At 36.0% G+C, this 16,934-nt stretch overlaps 1 protein-coding gene across 8 annotated transcripts in view; it reads right to left on the reverse strand.

Annotated features, from left to right (window-relative positions):
• LOC124618523 (sorbin and SH3 domain-containing protein 1) overlaps positions 1 to 16,934 on the reverse strand; it is a 935,475-nt gene that overhangs the window by 328,203 nt on the left and 590,338 nt on the right. For 4 of the 8 annotated variants that reach the window (XM_047145356.1, XM_047145355.1, XM_047145361.1 and 1 more), the window contains 2 exons: positions 16,228 to 16,293; positions 5,786 to 5,844 (listed from right to left, as the gene is read on the reverse strand). In XM_047145356.1, coding sequence (XP_047001312.1) covers positions 5,786 to 5,844; positions 16,228 to 16,293 — 125 coding nt within the window. The remainder of the gene's footprint in view (positions 1 to 5,785; positions 5,845 to 16,227; positions 16,294 to 16,934) is intronic. The other 4 variants (XM_047145360.1, XM_047145358.1, XM_047145359.1 and 1 more) reach the window with 2 other exon arrangements.

Below are 16,934 nucleotides of genomic sequence, written 5' to 3' on the forward strand. Positions count from 1 at the left end.
TCCCTTCCATCAGTTTGATCCAATGTCATCTTCCCAATCATTTCCATCCCACTTTCTTGCAGTACACTCTTACACAGAGACAGTCATCACTTACTGCTTGATTCTTGCCCAGAATCAACAAATACCCATTTCTCACATCCATACCAAGTTCCTGACAATCCCAAGATCACAAACCACCAACACTGCCAAACCAAACATCAGTGGAATACAACAGTAAAAATTTTTGTTTCCAACAGATGTCCACCCACACCCCCCACACCATGTGGGAGGAGGGGGATGAAATTATGACAGAGAATAAAAATCATCTGCCGAGTGAGAGCCAACTTCTCTGCATGGTAAATTTCCATTGAGACATTACTTGTATAAGATAATAAAACTGCCCCAGTTCTAATTCTAATAATTGCAGTTGTGTTTCTAAATTTCTGCAAGCACCCAGAATTGCTGTAATGTCTTATGTCTGAGAACAGAGATTACATCAATATGCTAAACTGATGTCTCAGTCCAAATGGAAGTGGCAGTGGTAATTCCTCTTCCAGAAAGTGTACAAATTAGCACAAACAGTCTACTTGCAATATACTATTGTCTTGTTGGGAGTGGGTATTCAACAGCAAAGAGAGAGAGAGAGAGAGAGAGAGAGAGAGAGAGAACAGAATGATGGCACTGGCTACTTTACTTCACTATTACTTTCTAGAGAAAAATTAGTGGTGATGAGCTCATAGGTAGACAAAGACCTAGGTTAAACTGAATGTTTCTGAGTTCAGGAAGCAAATGAATGTGATGTCATGTGATGAAGCTTGCATAATTACTAGGCACTTCAGGTAATAATTAAACAAAAAAGAATTATAGAGGTTGTGTTTGTGACTACTTCTCTGTTTGTGATTCGTATTATGATAGTGATAACATGACAATGATGTATATGAGATGTAATTCTGTTAATTCGTATTATGACAGTGATGAGATGACAATGATGTATATGAGATTTAATTCTGTCATTGGTTCTGCCATTTTACATTTTCACACAGCTTAACTTACTACCAAAGCTACCGACACATTTTTTTGTAAACAATATCTCTTCATCTGAGAGTAGCACTTGCAACCTATGTCCTCAATTATTTGCTAGATGTGTTCCGATCTCTGTCTTCCTCTGCAGTATTTACCCTCTACAGCTCCCTTTAGTACCATGGCAGTTATTTCCTGATGACTATATCATCCTGTTCCTTCTTCTTGTCAGTGTTTTCCATATATTCCTCCCCTCTCTCATTCTGTGCAGAACCTCCACACTTCTTACCTCATCAGTCCACCCAATTTCCGGCATTCGCCTGTAGTACCACATCTCAAACGCTCTGATTCCCTTCTGTTCCAGTTTTCCTACAGCCTATATTTCACTACCATAATAGGCTGTGCTCCAAATGTAGTTTCTCAAAAATTTATTCCTCAAATGCAGGCCTTTGTTTGATACTAATAAACTGCTCTTCACTAGGAATGCCCTTTTTGCTGGTGCTAGTCTGCTTTTGGTGTCCTTGCTCCCTCTGTCATAGGTTATTTTGCTGCCTAGGAAGCAGAATTCTTTAACGTCATCTACCTTGTGATGCCAATTCTAATGTTAAATGTCTCACCATTTTCATTTCTGCTACTTCTCATTACTTTCATCTTTCTTTGATTTATTTTCAATCTGTATTCTGTACTCTTTAGACTGTTCATTCCATTCAGCAGATCCTGTAATTCTTCTTCACTTTCAATGAGAATGGCAATTTCATCGGCGAGTCTTATCGTTGATATTGTTTCACCCAGAATTTTAATTTCACTCATGAACATTTCTTTTATTTCCATCACTGCCTCTTTGATGTGTAGAATGATCAGTATGGGTGAAGACTACACATCTGTCTTAACCTCTCCTTAATATGACCACTTCACTCTTGGTCTTCTACTCTTTATTATTCCCTCTTAGCTCTTATGCATGTTGTATATTATCTGTCTCTCCCTACAGCTTCCCTCCATTTTCCTCACAATTTCGAACATCTTGCACTGTTTGACATTATCAAACGCTTCCTCCAGGTTGAAAAATCATATGAACGTATCTTGATTTTTCTTTAGTCTTGCTTCAATTATCAACCACAATGCAAGCACTGCCTCTCTCATGCCTTTACCTTTCCTAAAGCCAAACTGATTGTCATCTGACACATTCTCAATTTTCTTTTCCATTCTTCTGTGTACTATTCTTGTCAGCACCTTGGATGCATGAGCTGTTAAGCTGAATGAGCAATAATTCTCACACTTGTGGCTCTTGCAATCTCCAGAATTGCGTGGATGATATTTTTCTGAAAGTCAGATGGTATATCACCAGACTCATACATTCAGCACGCCAATGTTAATAGTCATTTTGTTACTGTTTCCTCCAATGATTTTAGAAATTCTGATGGAATGTTATCTATCCCTAATCCCCTGTCTTTCCTAAACTGGCTCTTGTTCCTTCTTCTATCATGTCACTGAACAAGTCTCCTCCCTCAGAGGCCTTCAATGTACTCTTTCCTCCTATCCACTCCCTCCACTGCATTTAACAGTGGAATTCCCATTGCACCCTTAATGTTGCCACCCTTGCATTTAATTTCACCAAAGGTTGTTTTTAATTTTCTATATTCTGAGTCAGTCCTCCCAACAATTTATTTCTTTTTCGATTTCTTCACATTTTTCATACAGCCATTTCATCTTGGCTTCTCTGCACTTCCTATTTATTTCATTCCTCAGCGACTTGTATTTCTGTACTCCTGAATTTCCCTGAACGTTTTTGTACTTCCTTCTTTCATTGGTCAAATGAAGAATTTCTTCTACAACACAGGTTTCTTCACAGTTACCTTCTTTGTACATATGTTTTTCTTTCCAACTTCTGTGAGTGCCCTTTTCAGAGATGTCATTCCTCTTCAACTGAACTGCCTACAGAGCTATTCCTTGCTGATGTCTTAAGCTTCAGCCTGCTCTTCATCACTACTAAATTGTGATCTGAGCCTGTATCTGCTCCTGGGTATGCCTTACAATACAGTATCTGATTTTGGAATCTCTCTGTGATTATGATCTAGTTGAAATCTTCCCATATCTGCCAGCCTTTTCCAAGTATACATACTTCTCTTTTGACTCTTGAACAGAGTATTCACTATTACTAGCTGAAATTTATTGCTGAACTCAATTACTCTTTCTCCTCTCTCATCTCTGGTATCATGCCCATATTTTCTGGTAAACCTTTCTTTTACTCCTTCTCCTGCAACCACATTCCAGTCCCCTGTGACTACTAGATTTTCATATCCCTTTCCACACTGAATTACGCATTCAATATCCTCACACTCTTTCTCTACGTCTTTATCTTCAGCTTGCGATGTTGGCATGTAGGTTTTGTCCATCAATATTACATACACTTGCCTTCAAATATTTGCTCTTGGTATTCAGTACCCAAGGAGTTCGGTATCAGTTATGACATTCTCCCCCAACAACAACAACAACCTGGAAAAGGGAATTTCTTGGTCCACCGGTCCTTTGTGGTTAGTCTCATCTTGCAATTTTGCTCCTATGTTCTCAGACAGTTTTCATAACACTGTGTGTATGTTTTTAGTATAGTGTCTCTGATGCAGTGAAGATATATTAGAAGTAAGGATAAAAATTAGCTAGCTTCAGTCAAGTCCTCCAACTCATCCTTGATTTGGGAATTTATCTATGATGCTTGCAAGTTCTTCATTCATCCAAATAATCTTTCTAGCACAAAACAAAACAGTAACACAACACAATACAGTAAAAGTACAGTATTATTTCAATAGATATATAAATTTTAGCTTTATCCACAAAACAGATTGCACTACTTGCAGTACCTGCACTGTCTTGTTTTAAGTCTCCTGTATCTCAAATCTCCTAAAATTCTGCTACTGAATAGAAGCGACAATCTAACAAGAATCCACTTATTGTATTACAAAACAGTGTTAATGATGATACGATTTTGACCTTATGTGGAAGAGTATCGTAAATTTGTACACCAGTGTTTATTGTGGAAGATTTGTAGGTTGACGTCCTTACTGACTGGACATGAAGCTTTTCTTTTTATCTTTTATCATGCTCATGGACATTAAAATTTTCATTGATCTCTTTTCAATTCTTTCTAACATACTTACAGATTTCCAGTAGGTGCATAAAGGGAAGTGGGAGAATTGGTGACTTTTGAAAGAGGGGTTTACAAGAGTCTGTTTATCGAGCCCATTGTTCATCTATCTCAAGAGAAAAATTCAGTCCACTGCCAAAAGAAACAGTAACTTTATTTTATGAAACATTATTTGGCTTTCTAGTGTGACTGCTTTTCAAATTTATTTAATAATTGACAGTGACAGTCTGATCCCTGCATCACTGGATCCATCAAGGAATAAACTCCAGAAAAACTAGGTGGAGGTTGGCCCCTTTATAGTCTTGACCTGGATTAGTGTGGCCAGTGACTTACTCTTCTGTATCTGTTCCTTTTCAATCTCCTCACTACACTTTCTAAATTCCTGTCTATTTTAGCACCTTCATCTAAACTGCTGATAATATTTACATATTCTCTGAAAGAATGTTCTTATATTAAAAATAACAACATTACTAGCCTTAGTACATCACAATAATATCTACCTTACTTCACCTATCTCAATTGTGAATAGTACACTAATTCTGTCAGTAATCATCGATAACATTAATTTAATACAAGCAATATATTGCTGCATTGCACATCAAACAAGTGAAAAATTATACACACTAAATGTAACAATCTTACAAAAGTCCTACAGATCAAGTGATAGCAAACAAATTTGATGTTTACATATTGAATGCAACTGACAATCATTTGTGTCAAAAAAGATATTCAGAGGGCAATGACATTTCCTCTATCAATCATGCAGTAATATCAGATAATCATTGGTTAAAGATTGTATTGATTAACATGTTAATAATTGAGCACCACCATTTGAGATACCACTCGGCTATTAATTTGCTGCACAATGCATGGTGAAATGAAATTATTTATTTAATTAATTGTGTAAGTCTTTGAACAGAAGCACAGAAGATATCAAAATGTGCTGTCTTTGTATTTGGGACACACAAATTCTCTATGAAAAGCACAGGAGATATATGTACAAACGATAGAGAGCTAGAAAGAGAGAGTATGTAAGGAAGCAAACAAAAGGTCGTTTAACTTGCTTTTAAACACTGTACTACAAAATTGTAATGTAACCAGTTTATTATGTCCTGGGAGACTTGCATATTTTTATAGCAGGTACAATAACTAACATTCCACCCTACAACTTGGGCAATGAAGATATCTGGAATATGTGCCATTGTGAAAAATGCTTTAATGACACTTAGGAGTCAGAATACTTCATCATACTAAGTTCTATGAGAAAGTAAGCTTATTTTTTAATCTCTGTCATTGAAATTCAGTTTTAGTTCAGTTTTCTACAATTTTCAGGTTCTTTTCTTCAAAGTAATTCACAAGAAACTGGTTTCAAATGCCACTGCCATTTACTGCACTCCAAATTATCTAACGAGATACTCTATAGAGATACACTAAAATATATTCAGGTAACTAGGTAAACTCATTTGATATGTACAGTATTTTCTCTGTGAATGGCACAGTTGTATCATAGGCATGTGACAGACTGGAAATCTATTAGTAAATCAACAAAACTGAAGATTTATATACTATGTAACTGTGCACTATGAACTATTCACATGAGAGTAATACCGAAAAAATTAGACTGTGAAAGTGAAGCCAGTTACTTACTATGTCATGAAAGACTTATTTGACGGTGTTGTTGGTGTGTGCTGTTCATTTGCTGCCTGCTGAAATAAATAAAAATGCATCATGAGCAGAATGCAGAAGCTAAGATAATCAAACATAATTGTGAAGTAACAAATGAATTGATTTCTCCAGGTACCACAGGACTTCTTATGTTGTTGACATGTGAGTAATTACAGTTTTTCTAGATATTTTCAGCACTTGTCTTCCAGCAGTTATGTCCACAAACCAATGATCTCTCTCTCAAATTACATCTCTGTTATTCCTTTACAAAGTCTGTGATGTAAAGAAGAATTTAAAAAACAAACACATAATAGTATTAATTATTATTTCTTTCTGTAGCTCACAGCACAATTTACATAGTCAACTAATATTAAAGTTAAATAATGGCATCATTTAAGGAAGAGCCTTGCAAACTTTGTTGCTTAAAAAAATAGACCAAATTATACTTTTAGATAGTGGAGTGTCTTGGTAGAGGATTTAATTATTTGCTTCAGAAAAGGAAACCCTGTATTCTAATCACATTCAACTATGTTACTCGTAACAAATTTGGAAATACAACATACTGCAGTGAGGAAGAGTGATTGAGATAGTATACAATTCATTTTATTTCACACACAATGAAATCCATACATGTTATAAAAATGGTTGTATTTATGCCCGTGTGTCGCACGTGCATGCATGTACGTTCCACTTTTCCTCCTACACCACTGGATCAATTTCAACCAAATTTGGTAATCATACAACCTACTATCAGGAGACAATCAATGTGGGGGTAAGAACCACCTACCTATCAGAGGGGTGGGAGTGAAAAAGAAGCGTAGTCCAAGATGTGTGAATTCCCAGACTTTATTCATCTAGCATTTGAGAATGAGAGCACTTAGCGACTTGTAACAACTTTACACATAATTTCAAGCCTTTATGGAATTTTTTCTCACTGACAACGGTTACAAAATTAAGAAAAGAAAAATATTTATCACTTACTACTCTTCCGCTGTTCATGCAGTAAAAGCACCGCAAGAGGTGTGATGTCATAACTTATTATTTCTTTACTACAAACTGAATTCATGAGACATTTTACAGGCAGTGTGCACATATAGCACTGAATGTAAGTGCAAAATCATATCATTGTACCACATGTAGTTCAGGAGATATGGCATCATAAACAATGAGATGTATGGAAAACTGCCACATCATGCATGATGTTTAGATTTATTACACTGTTGTTACTAACTCCATTTACAACACATTTCGCAAACAGTATTCACTGATCGCGGAATGTGCTTATAAAATTATATTATTGTTCAACAGGTAGTTCAGGAGATATGACATCATAAACATGAAGCACAAGGCCAGATGCTGCGTGGTATGGGTGTGGATGTGCAGCTGTAAACTGTCTGCTTTAGTACTAATACGATAAAACTCATAATGGGTTTCAACTATATGTTGTCCATATTCCAACTCTATATATCATGGGTGGCGTCTGGCGAACAAAGCGTCAAATTTAGTATGACAACTGTTTCTGCACTGAATGTTGCTTACAATATAAAGTATCTGAAAATTGTCAATGTATTGTTGAAAATGGTTATGACTGTTACTATATTGAGAGATTGTGTCTAAAATAGAAGTGTATGTGATTCATTGTTAAACACATTCAAATGATGTTTATCCTTTTATACAGGGTGAATCACTCACTATTCCCACCAAGAATAACTCCGAAAGTATGATAGGAGCTGAAAAGTTTGTGGGACAAAAGTTGCATGCTACAAAGGGGGCCATACTATGACATTGGTTTTTTGTTGCTAGGTGGGGTCACTTCAGAGATATCAAGGTCAACTTTGTTTTTTTAAATGGAATGCTATAGTTTGGTACTTATTTTCTGATAGCGGCTATCGAGACGAATCCAATGATGTGTAACAGTAAGGTCTTTGAAGGTCAATGAAAAAATGGCTCTGAGCACTATGGGACTTAACTTCTGAGATCATCAGTCCCCTAGAACTTAGAACTACTTAAACCTAACTAACCTAAGGACATCACACACATCCATGCCCAAGGCAGGATTAGAACCTGCGACTGTAGCAGTTGCGCGGTTCCAGACCGTAGCGCCTAGAACTGCTCGGCCACTCCAGCCGGCGAAGGTCAAAGTAGGTCACAAAGGTGGCATGAACGTCCATTTACAGAAGGTGTTTGAAGTGATGACCATTGGTATCAATGCAGTGCTGCAATCTTCTTATTGGGGACTGAGTGGTATGCCTTATCACTTTGGCACTTATCAAAGCACATGCTCTGACAATTCCCTCTCACATGTCTTCAAGTGTAGTTGGAATGTCTTTATAAACAATGTCTTTTACAACCTACCACAAGAAAAAAATCCAGAGGCATCAAGTCTGGCAAATGAGCCAGCCACGACACATTTCCTCCATGTCCAATCCAATGATTTGGGAATTGTCTCTGCAACTCATTTCTAGCCATCAGCAAAAAATGTGCTGGACAACCATCGTGTTGATACCACATTCTGTTCCTTGTTCCTAAAGGTATTTCTTCCAATAACAGACCTAATGTTTCTTGCAGGAATGTGGTGTACTTCCTACCATTAAGATTTCCTTCGATGAAATAGGGGCCTATAATTCCATCCACCAGAATCCCACACCATACATTCACTGACCACGGTTTTTGGTGTGCAACTTGCCACAGCCAACATGGATTTTCAGTTGTCCAATAATGCATGTTATGCAAATTAACATTTCCATGGTTCATGAATTTAGCCTCATCGGTAAATAAAATCAAATTAATAAATGTGTCATCTCTCTGAATCTGAAGTTGAGACCATCGGCAGAATTCAATGTGATGCATACAATTTGCACCAGTTAATTCTTGGTGGAGACTTATATGGTAAGGATGATATTTATGGTGATGCAGAACATGAACAACACTACTATGGCTCATGCTAGAGATCCTTGCAATTTGACGTGAAATGACACAAGGATCTCGAACTTTCCTTTGCCTGTTATGTTCCCAATGCATTAAAGATCCAGTTGTTCACAATTTATCATACACATATTTAAAAGTACAACATGTAGGGTGAGTACGTTGAGGATATCTTTCAGCGTATAGGTCTCTAGCTCTCACTAAATTTCGTAAATGAGAAGCATATTGACTTGTTCTTCGAAGGAATACATAATTCATTTTGCTTGATTCGACTATACTAGTCTTACCATTCCGATTGGTCTTGTATTGTGAAACTATCGAATGGAATGTACATGTCAGTGGCAGGTCGGATGGATATGCCGTATTCAGTGAATATTTACTATTTGCATGATATAGGAGAGAGAATTGTCACAGAATGTGCTTCGATAAGTGCTGAAGTGATAAGGAATACCACTCAATCCATGATAAGAAGATTGCAGCACTGCATTGATACCAATGGTCATCACTTCAAACACCTTCTGTAAATAGACGTTCATGCCACTTTTTGACCTTCGTTGACCTTCAAAGACCTTACTGTTACACATCATTGGATTCGTCTCATCAGCCGCCATCAGAAAATAAGTACCAAACCATAGTATCCCACTTAAAAACAACAACAACAACAACAACAACAACAACAACAACAACGTTGACATTCATATCTCTGGTGCGACTTTACCCAGCAACAAAAAACCAACATCATATTATGCCACCAATTGTCCCAAAAACTTTTCAGCTACTATCATACTTTTGGTATTATTCTAGGTGGCAATAGTTAGTGACTCAACCTGTATAACAATATGGGAAGGTGATGCAATAAGCGAAGATGTAGTGGTTTAGTTAACAGTCACTCATTTTAATCTGTAAAACAATCAAATGAAAGCAAATGATTAGAAACAAATTAGTAGTAAAAATCTGTAAAGGAAGTTTACAGACTCAAGAAGAATGAGATGATGGTGCACATGCTTACTCATTTCATTAGTATTTAGACACTCATAGCTTCCAATCTTTCCATCATAGTCTAAAATTGTCTACAATGACTGAATGAATCAGTGAATGAATCTGGCATACTGCACAGCATGAAGCAGGGGAGTAAGTGTCATTATATATGGCAGCCTTTCTAAGAAGAACCAGATGGACAGTAAAACATTCAAATATTGACAAATGCTACTGGAAAACTTTAAACCGATCATTTTGTCATTACTGGTGATCCAGAGTAACAAAAGTTTCACTATTTCCAAAATCAGTATTCATTAATAGTAAGATACACAGATAATATGTGACATTTTCACTATACATGCTATTAAAAACACCATTTTCACTGTAAACATCTATGAATGTAAATTTGCTGTAAAGACAAATTAGCAATAAACATCAATGTAAAAATATATAATTTTTAACATAAAACATGCAGTTTAGAAGAAGTTACACAGTACCAACAGTGTTATACAGCTTGCTCTGGAAGTTTTGGAATAAACTGGTTCTAGTCCATCAGTGCAGTAATTTGATGGCAACATCTAGTCTAATTTATTGTTACAACTACCATTAGTATGAGGCTCTTACAAATGATGGATGGACTTCTGTGATTGTGCACCAGATGATATTTACCAACAATCAGCCATATAGTTGAAATGTAGCCACTTTGTGCAATGATTTTAACTATTTAAAAGTTACCTTTCAGAGTAAATGACATTCTTGAAAATGTAGATGTATTATTTGAGGATTCCTTGTTTTACATTAAAAAGGACTTTTACTAGTTAAGTGAATTCATACTAAAAGGCTAACAAAAGAAGATTGGATGTAATGTTCTATCAACAATGAAGTCCTTAGAGATGAAGCACAAACTCCCATTTGAGAAGAATGAGGGAAGGAAATTAGCCATAGCCTTTTCAAAGTAACCACCCTGGAATTTGCCTTTAGGGAGTCAATGAAACTAAACAAACCCTAAATCTGGATAGTCAGACATGAATTTCAAGCACAATCCCCCTGAATGCAAGTCTGGTGTCTTAACCACTGCAATACGTCACTCAGACATAGAAAAGTGAAGTGCTCTTAAAGATGAAAGCTAACTGAAAACTCAACAGCAGCTTCTGTAAAAAGAGAACATATTCTTTTTGGATTTCCATTGCTGATCCTGCTGGCAGAAGACTTGAGTACTAAACATCCAACAGATATGTCAGGACAGCTCATATGTAACAAAACATATTCTTGTTAGAAGAATAACTAAAAAGAACATGTATTTCACTCACTAGCCACTTCCAGTTTAGTTTTTGATATCGCTAAACAGGCTTTTATGTGAGAGTCTCATTGTCAGGGAGAGTGGCAGCTGGTGGCATGTAAGACACAGTTTGGAGCTTTTTTAGTATGTATTGATATTTTTAAGCCTGACAGGTAAAATTTAATATTCAGGATTGCAACATATAACTGACATATCTACACAAATTTGACCACAGATGAAATGAGGTCACATGATGCGATCATCACTGGTATTCGTTGAAAAATGTTGAGAGCAAGGAATGATGGCAAATGAATGATGTGAATTTCTTTTATTGAATTTTGAGAAATAGTCAGAATCACACTTAAAGAAGCTAGGACAGTAAGAGCAGATTTATATATTTGAATATGACATCGTAAGCTTCACGGGCTCTAAGAGAAGGAATCAAAAGTGGGTCCTGGGTGAAATCTAATTAGAATACCTAAAGTGTTTCTTGATATTTTCTAAGTCTATAAATTTGCAAATTCATCAGATGTGCCATTGTGTGATTCCTTTCTCTCATCAAATGCGACGTAAAGCTTTTGCAGTTAAGGTTTTCAGTCTTGAGAAGCAATTGTACATATTTGTTAAGCATTACAGAACAACTTTCCTTAAGTGGTTCTAGTGAGGTGATTTGAGAAGCTGTGTTGGTGCATACAGTTTTGAAGACATTGTTTGAAAATATGGAATAAGTTCTTAAAATGCAGTGAACCACTTTGCCTTCTCAAAGCTTCCAGAGTGGCCCTAGTATAAACATCATTATTGGTACATAACAGAATAACAGAAATGATTCACATTTGTTATTTCCATTAACAACTTTAAACATATATGTATAAACACTGAACTAGAGATTTGTAGTGTCTCTTACTAATTAAATATGCATTCACTTATGATGTGCATTCACAAAGTTTTAAATGGTAGAACTCCCATGCAACAGATGAAGTTATAAAAATATTAAGCTAGTAATTAGTATTTTTCTTGTCATGCAGGTGAAAATTAATTTGTCACAAAATCTATTTGAAAACTGCTGTTCTGTTACAACATTAATCATTTATTTATTTTCTATTCTTGAATGCTGTACAAGTTTCTTACAACACAATTTCTGCAGTATGTTCAAGCACTATGGAGACATCCTGGATACTGCAGAAACAATTGGACTTTTTCCTCCATTCAAATACAGATATTTGTCTTCACCATTTTTCCTACATAAAGGTATTGCCATACGAATATTAAAACTCCTTCTTGTTGTTCTCTGTAGCTTTACATTCTCTCTTTCTGTTGTGATTGCTTTATGCAACACTATTTAAGAAAGTTAACTTCTTCAGCTACTCTGTGATAGTTAATTTTATGGTTAGCCATTGCTGTAAGCTAACCGGATATATTCTTTTGTATACAGTATCAATCATTTTGTGCTTCAAATGAAATGATAAAACATTACATTTTATCATAATGTGGTACACAGATTTAGATCATATGGAGCTCTGTCACCTAACATACAACCTAATTTGTAGGAATGGTTTTTAGAGTTAAGAGTGTAAACTGCCCACTTGACTTGATAAAAATGGGGCAGCTTCAAGGTATCACACAAGGTAATATTCATATAAGTCAAGCTGTAGTGTGTAACAATGTATGAGGCTGATGAAAAGAATGGCCACATACATACACAGCTCTTGAACAATGATCAATGAAGTGGCAGAAATTGATTAACTAATAATATACTGACAATGTGGTGAAGACTATTTTCTATACAACTGTATCAGCTCTTAACATATATTTCATGAACAAATATCATTCTTGCCATGCTACTGTGTTATCAGATACACATTGTGTCCAAAGAAAGAAATTTCTGCTTGTTAGCAACGAAAAAACATGAATATTTCAGCGAAGAGCATTTGTAACACTTGGAGAATTAGGGAAGAATCTGCATATAAGGACGAAGTGGGGACTCCTGCCAAATACATTTTATCCTTGTTTCATTTTTTAATGAACAATTTGTGTATATGTGTACGGACAATACTGATTATACTTCAAGGAGAGACTGCCATGTGGCTGCTGCTACCATCTTTGTGTGGTATCGATAGCTACGGTGCCACAGTGTAGGTACAAGTTCTTGGGTTGGCACTACAACACCGACACCAACAACAGCGCCCTTTAGCCAGAGCTGTGCAGCTCTATGAGTGCCGCTCCAGATTCTGCCCATTTGATCAAGAGCAGACAACCAAGCAACTTAGCTTCTATTTCATAGGGGGCTAGCCATGACAGACTTTGCCTTTGTTACTTCAATGATACTTTGTCCAACTACTACTAACTGTTAGCTTTGATACATGAATGGCTTTGCACCTACGCGCTCATCTGTACACAAAGTTAAGTAATCCTATAATTTGTACGTGTTCATACACCAGTAAAAGAGCTTTAACCAACACGCAGTACCGAAGTACTTCACCTTTTCCTGCTCCTACTCACGGCCTTCACTCTCGGCCTATTTTGCAGAAGCAGCTCACAGGAGCAGATCCAAGTGCCGCCTATCCAGGCGGGATACAAAAGCTTGTACAGCCATGTTAATGCCTGTGACATCACTGATTCCCAGTCCAGTGCCTTATAAGGTAATGTTTTCATTGCATGCCCACGTCAGCCTTCAGATAGCGGTGCCCCAAACTGAGCTTAGCTGCAGATCTCTGTAACTTGAATGCTGTCACATATTTTTATCTCTATTGTTTCTTTCATTACCTCATCAGGTTGAGGCGGGTGTCCAATAAAAACACACTATGTCATGCTTGACTGGGCATAGACAGTAGCATGGTCACACAAGGATGGTAGCAGCAACCACCTAACATCCTTCACTTGACACTAGTCGAAGAGCACTCATGTGAAAACCCGTTGATATTTAACCACATGACAGAGCAGAAGTTTGAGAAAATTTTATTAAGTGCAATTAGTTACACAGCTACAATTATGTCATTATGTTGCACCTATCCTATAAAATAATGAAGGAATCTTGAGAAAGGAATATGGGCAAATAAACTATCTGCATATGTATTGTCCAATCAAATTTTTAGCCATTATTAGTGCATGTTATTTAATGTAGAGAGATGTATAGCTTTCTTTTCACAATGATTAACATGTACATGCTGTTTCACTAAGTCCTCAACTACTATAAAGAGGGCTCCAGTACTTTTGTTTCATGATAACTTGACTTATTGGTTATATAACACTATTATGAAAAGAACTGTCTGCTACTGTCATTATTCCATCCTGGATTTTCTATGGTGTGGATGCACAACAGTGATTTAAAAGGACGATATGGTAATGAAAATTCATGCAGTACTAATTCAGAGTATAATGATACAGTACTCTCAATTTTTCTTCATTAGATGTAGCCGGTGATTGCATTACAGCCATCAGTTGACAACAGCAGTATTTTTAATGCATTTTCATTAATTCTGTTTCTACTGCCATATTCTACCACTGCTACATGCGTACTTCCAAGTTATTGATGGTAAAAGTTCTGGATCACAGATTCTAAATGTACAGTATATTCGAACTATTATATTTACTTAATGATTGGTTTGACTGGCATGTCTACACTTTACTGACGGAGTGTGTTTAATTTCTTTGAAGAGCTGTAAGTGAAAACAGTGTGTAATTTCAAACAAGCTGATGAAACTCTTTGTGATAAGACTAGATGTCATACAAATCAACTTGGAATATTACTGTCTTGTTTTCAATGTTGGTGTTGCAAAAAGTAAATGATAGCAGGTGGTACATAACATATGGGCTGTGTCTTACGAGTGTTTACAACAATGTAAATAATTTGTATTCATGCAGTTTAAAAAATTCTATGAAACATGCACAGAGTACAAAATTTAGTTGGTTGTCCATGCTTCAGTCCTCTTAAAAAATGAATGGTATATGCAAACAGTTTCTGGTGCCTACTTCATGCACAGGGAGAGTACAAAAGATGTATTCATATCCTGTTTACAAAGTAGCAGTTTCTATTTACTGAAACACCTTTATATGATTGAACATCTTGTGAATGGTTATGTCAGTTAGAAGGAAATCTTTTTTTTAAAAGACTGGAGGACCTAAACATTCTTACATTCATTTGTAGTGGCTTAGAAAAATTGTATGAAATTCAGAGAAGTTATTCCTGGTAATGATTCCAATGGAGAGTGATATTTGGATCTTCAGTGTATGAATAAACAGTCCTCCATATTTTGTGATTTTGTCTTAGTACCTGTTCATAAGATGAGTAAAATTCAAAATGACTTTTCACTTATTCTTATTAAAGTCATTAATAATACATATAAACCAACTACACAGGTATTTTTTCACAATAAATGTACTTCTGTGCCTGTTACTGCCACATCAGGCCATGTGTGTTCATTGCAATGGTACAATGTACAACAGCAAGGATTTCCTCGTGCAACTCTCACAAAATCTTTTGGTTCACTACAAAGAGATAATAGCCTGGAACTTGATCCAATACAGCTAGTTTATTGTAAATGTAAAGATCACTATCTGCGCTATGTGTAGAAGAATACAGTTGATGTGTTGGAGAAGTCTTTCACATACAGTCTATTTGAATCAACATGTGAGAGAAGACACCAGCATGCAGTGATATGTATGTTGGGGGTGCCTGGAGTCCTAAGAATGGTCACAGATGTCAAAGACAAAATCCACAAAAAGGTGAAAATATGCGGTTTCTAACTTTTCTTAAATGTTCTGGTTATCGAAAAGACAACAGGCAAATTTCATGATATATAATGTTACACACTTTTGCCCTAATAGCTGACTCTTTCCACTGTGTGATGGGATTTACAGAGCATGAAGTATAAGAGAATAAACAAGAAAATAAAATAGTTACCCAGAGTTTTCATCAAAAATAAAAATTATGTTGTTTGTTAAGGAATAAAAATATAATTATGTTTTTGAGTAGGGTCACCAGTCTGCAACACTAAACATCATACTATCTTAATAAAAAGTAAACGGATAGTCTACTTGTGACATTACATGGAGAAAGAAGGGCTGATTCACAAATCTGGGACAAAAAATATTACTATGAAGTGGATACTAAACAGACCAATCAGAAATTACAAAATGGAATCCATGCAGTTAGTATAAGCATTCTCTTGGTAACATGGGTAAGGAAATCACTGAAAGGGTCCAAGCATAAATACTTTATTACAGTGCTGTGCCTGGGCCTTACTCTTTGATAGATGGCTTCCGCTAGTAGTGAGCGATAATTGGGAGACGGAGCGTGAGTGTCCAACCACTTAACAATCACCGACAGACAACAGATAAAACAAAACAAACACAAACAAATATAAGTTAAAAACTATGCTGTCTAAACAAAAATACAGTAAAGTGTGCTATGTTTAGTGTGCTATAGCATAAGATTCAATGTAGAGACTACTAACAAAAATTTGTCAGTATACATTTAAAAACTGATTATGCACACAGTTTAAATGACAATTGTTACTGCCTTGACATCACATAAGCTACTTTTTATGAGAGAAGCAGGATAAATGCAGTGCAATAAAATGGAGCATGGAAAGAAGCCATTAACATCTAAAGACTGACAACCAAAGCAAAGAAGAGATGCTGCTGTGATTCTGTGATGGGACTGTGACACATCTGCTTACAAATATCAGCTAAATTTCCCATTCGGAAATGAATGTGCAAGGTGTAATGTAAACTCTGCTTTGAAATTCAGCCTTTAAGTGGTGATGACTTCATTACTTGCAAGTGTATGATAATTTTGTTAATTATGTTGAAAAGAAAATATTGTTAGCTTCCTTCTGGAATTGTATAGATATTTATATCCTCATTTATTAATTATAATAAAATGAGTGATAATGGTAAACTTTGCCAACACGGAATTTAAGTAGCAGTATAAATTGTTTTAGCTTGATT

The sequence above is a fragment of the Schistocerca americana genome, chromosome 1 (genome assembly GCF_021461395.2).
Source record: "Schistocerca americana isolate TAMUIC-IGC-003095 chromosome 1, iqSchAmer2.1, whole genome shotgun sequence".
NCBI lineage: Eukaryota > Metazoa > Arthropoda > Insecta > Orthoptera > Acrididae > Schistocerca > Schistocerca americana.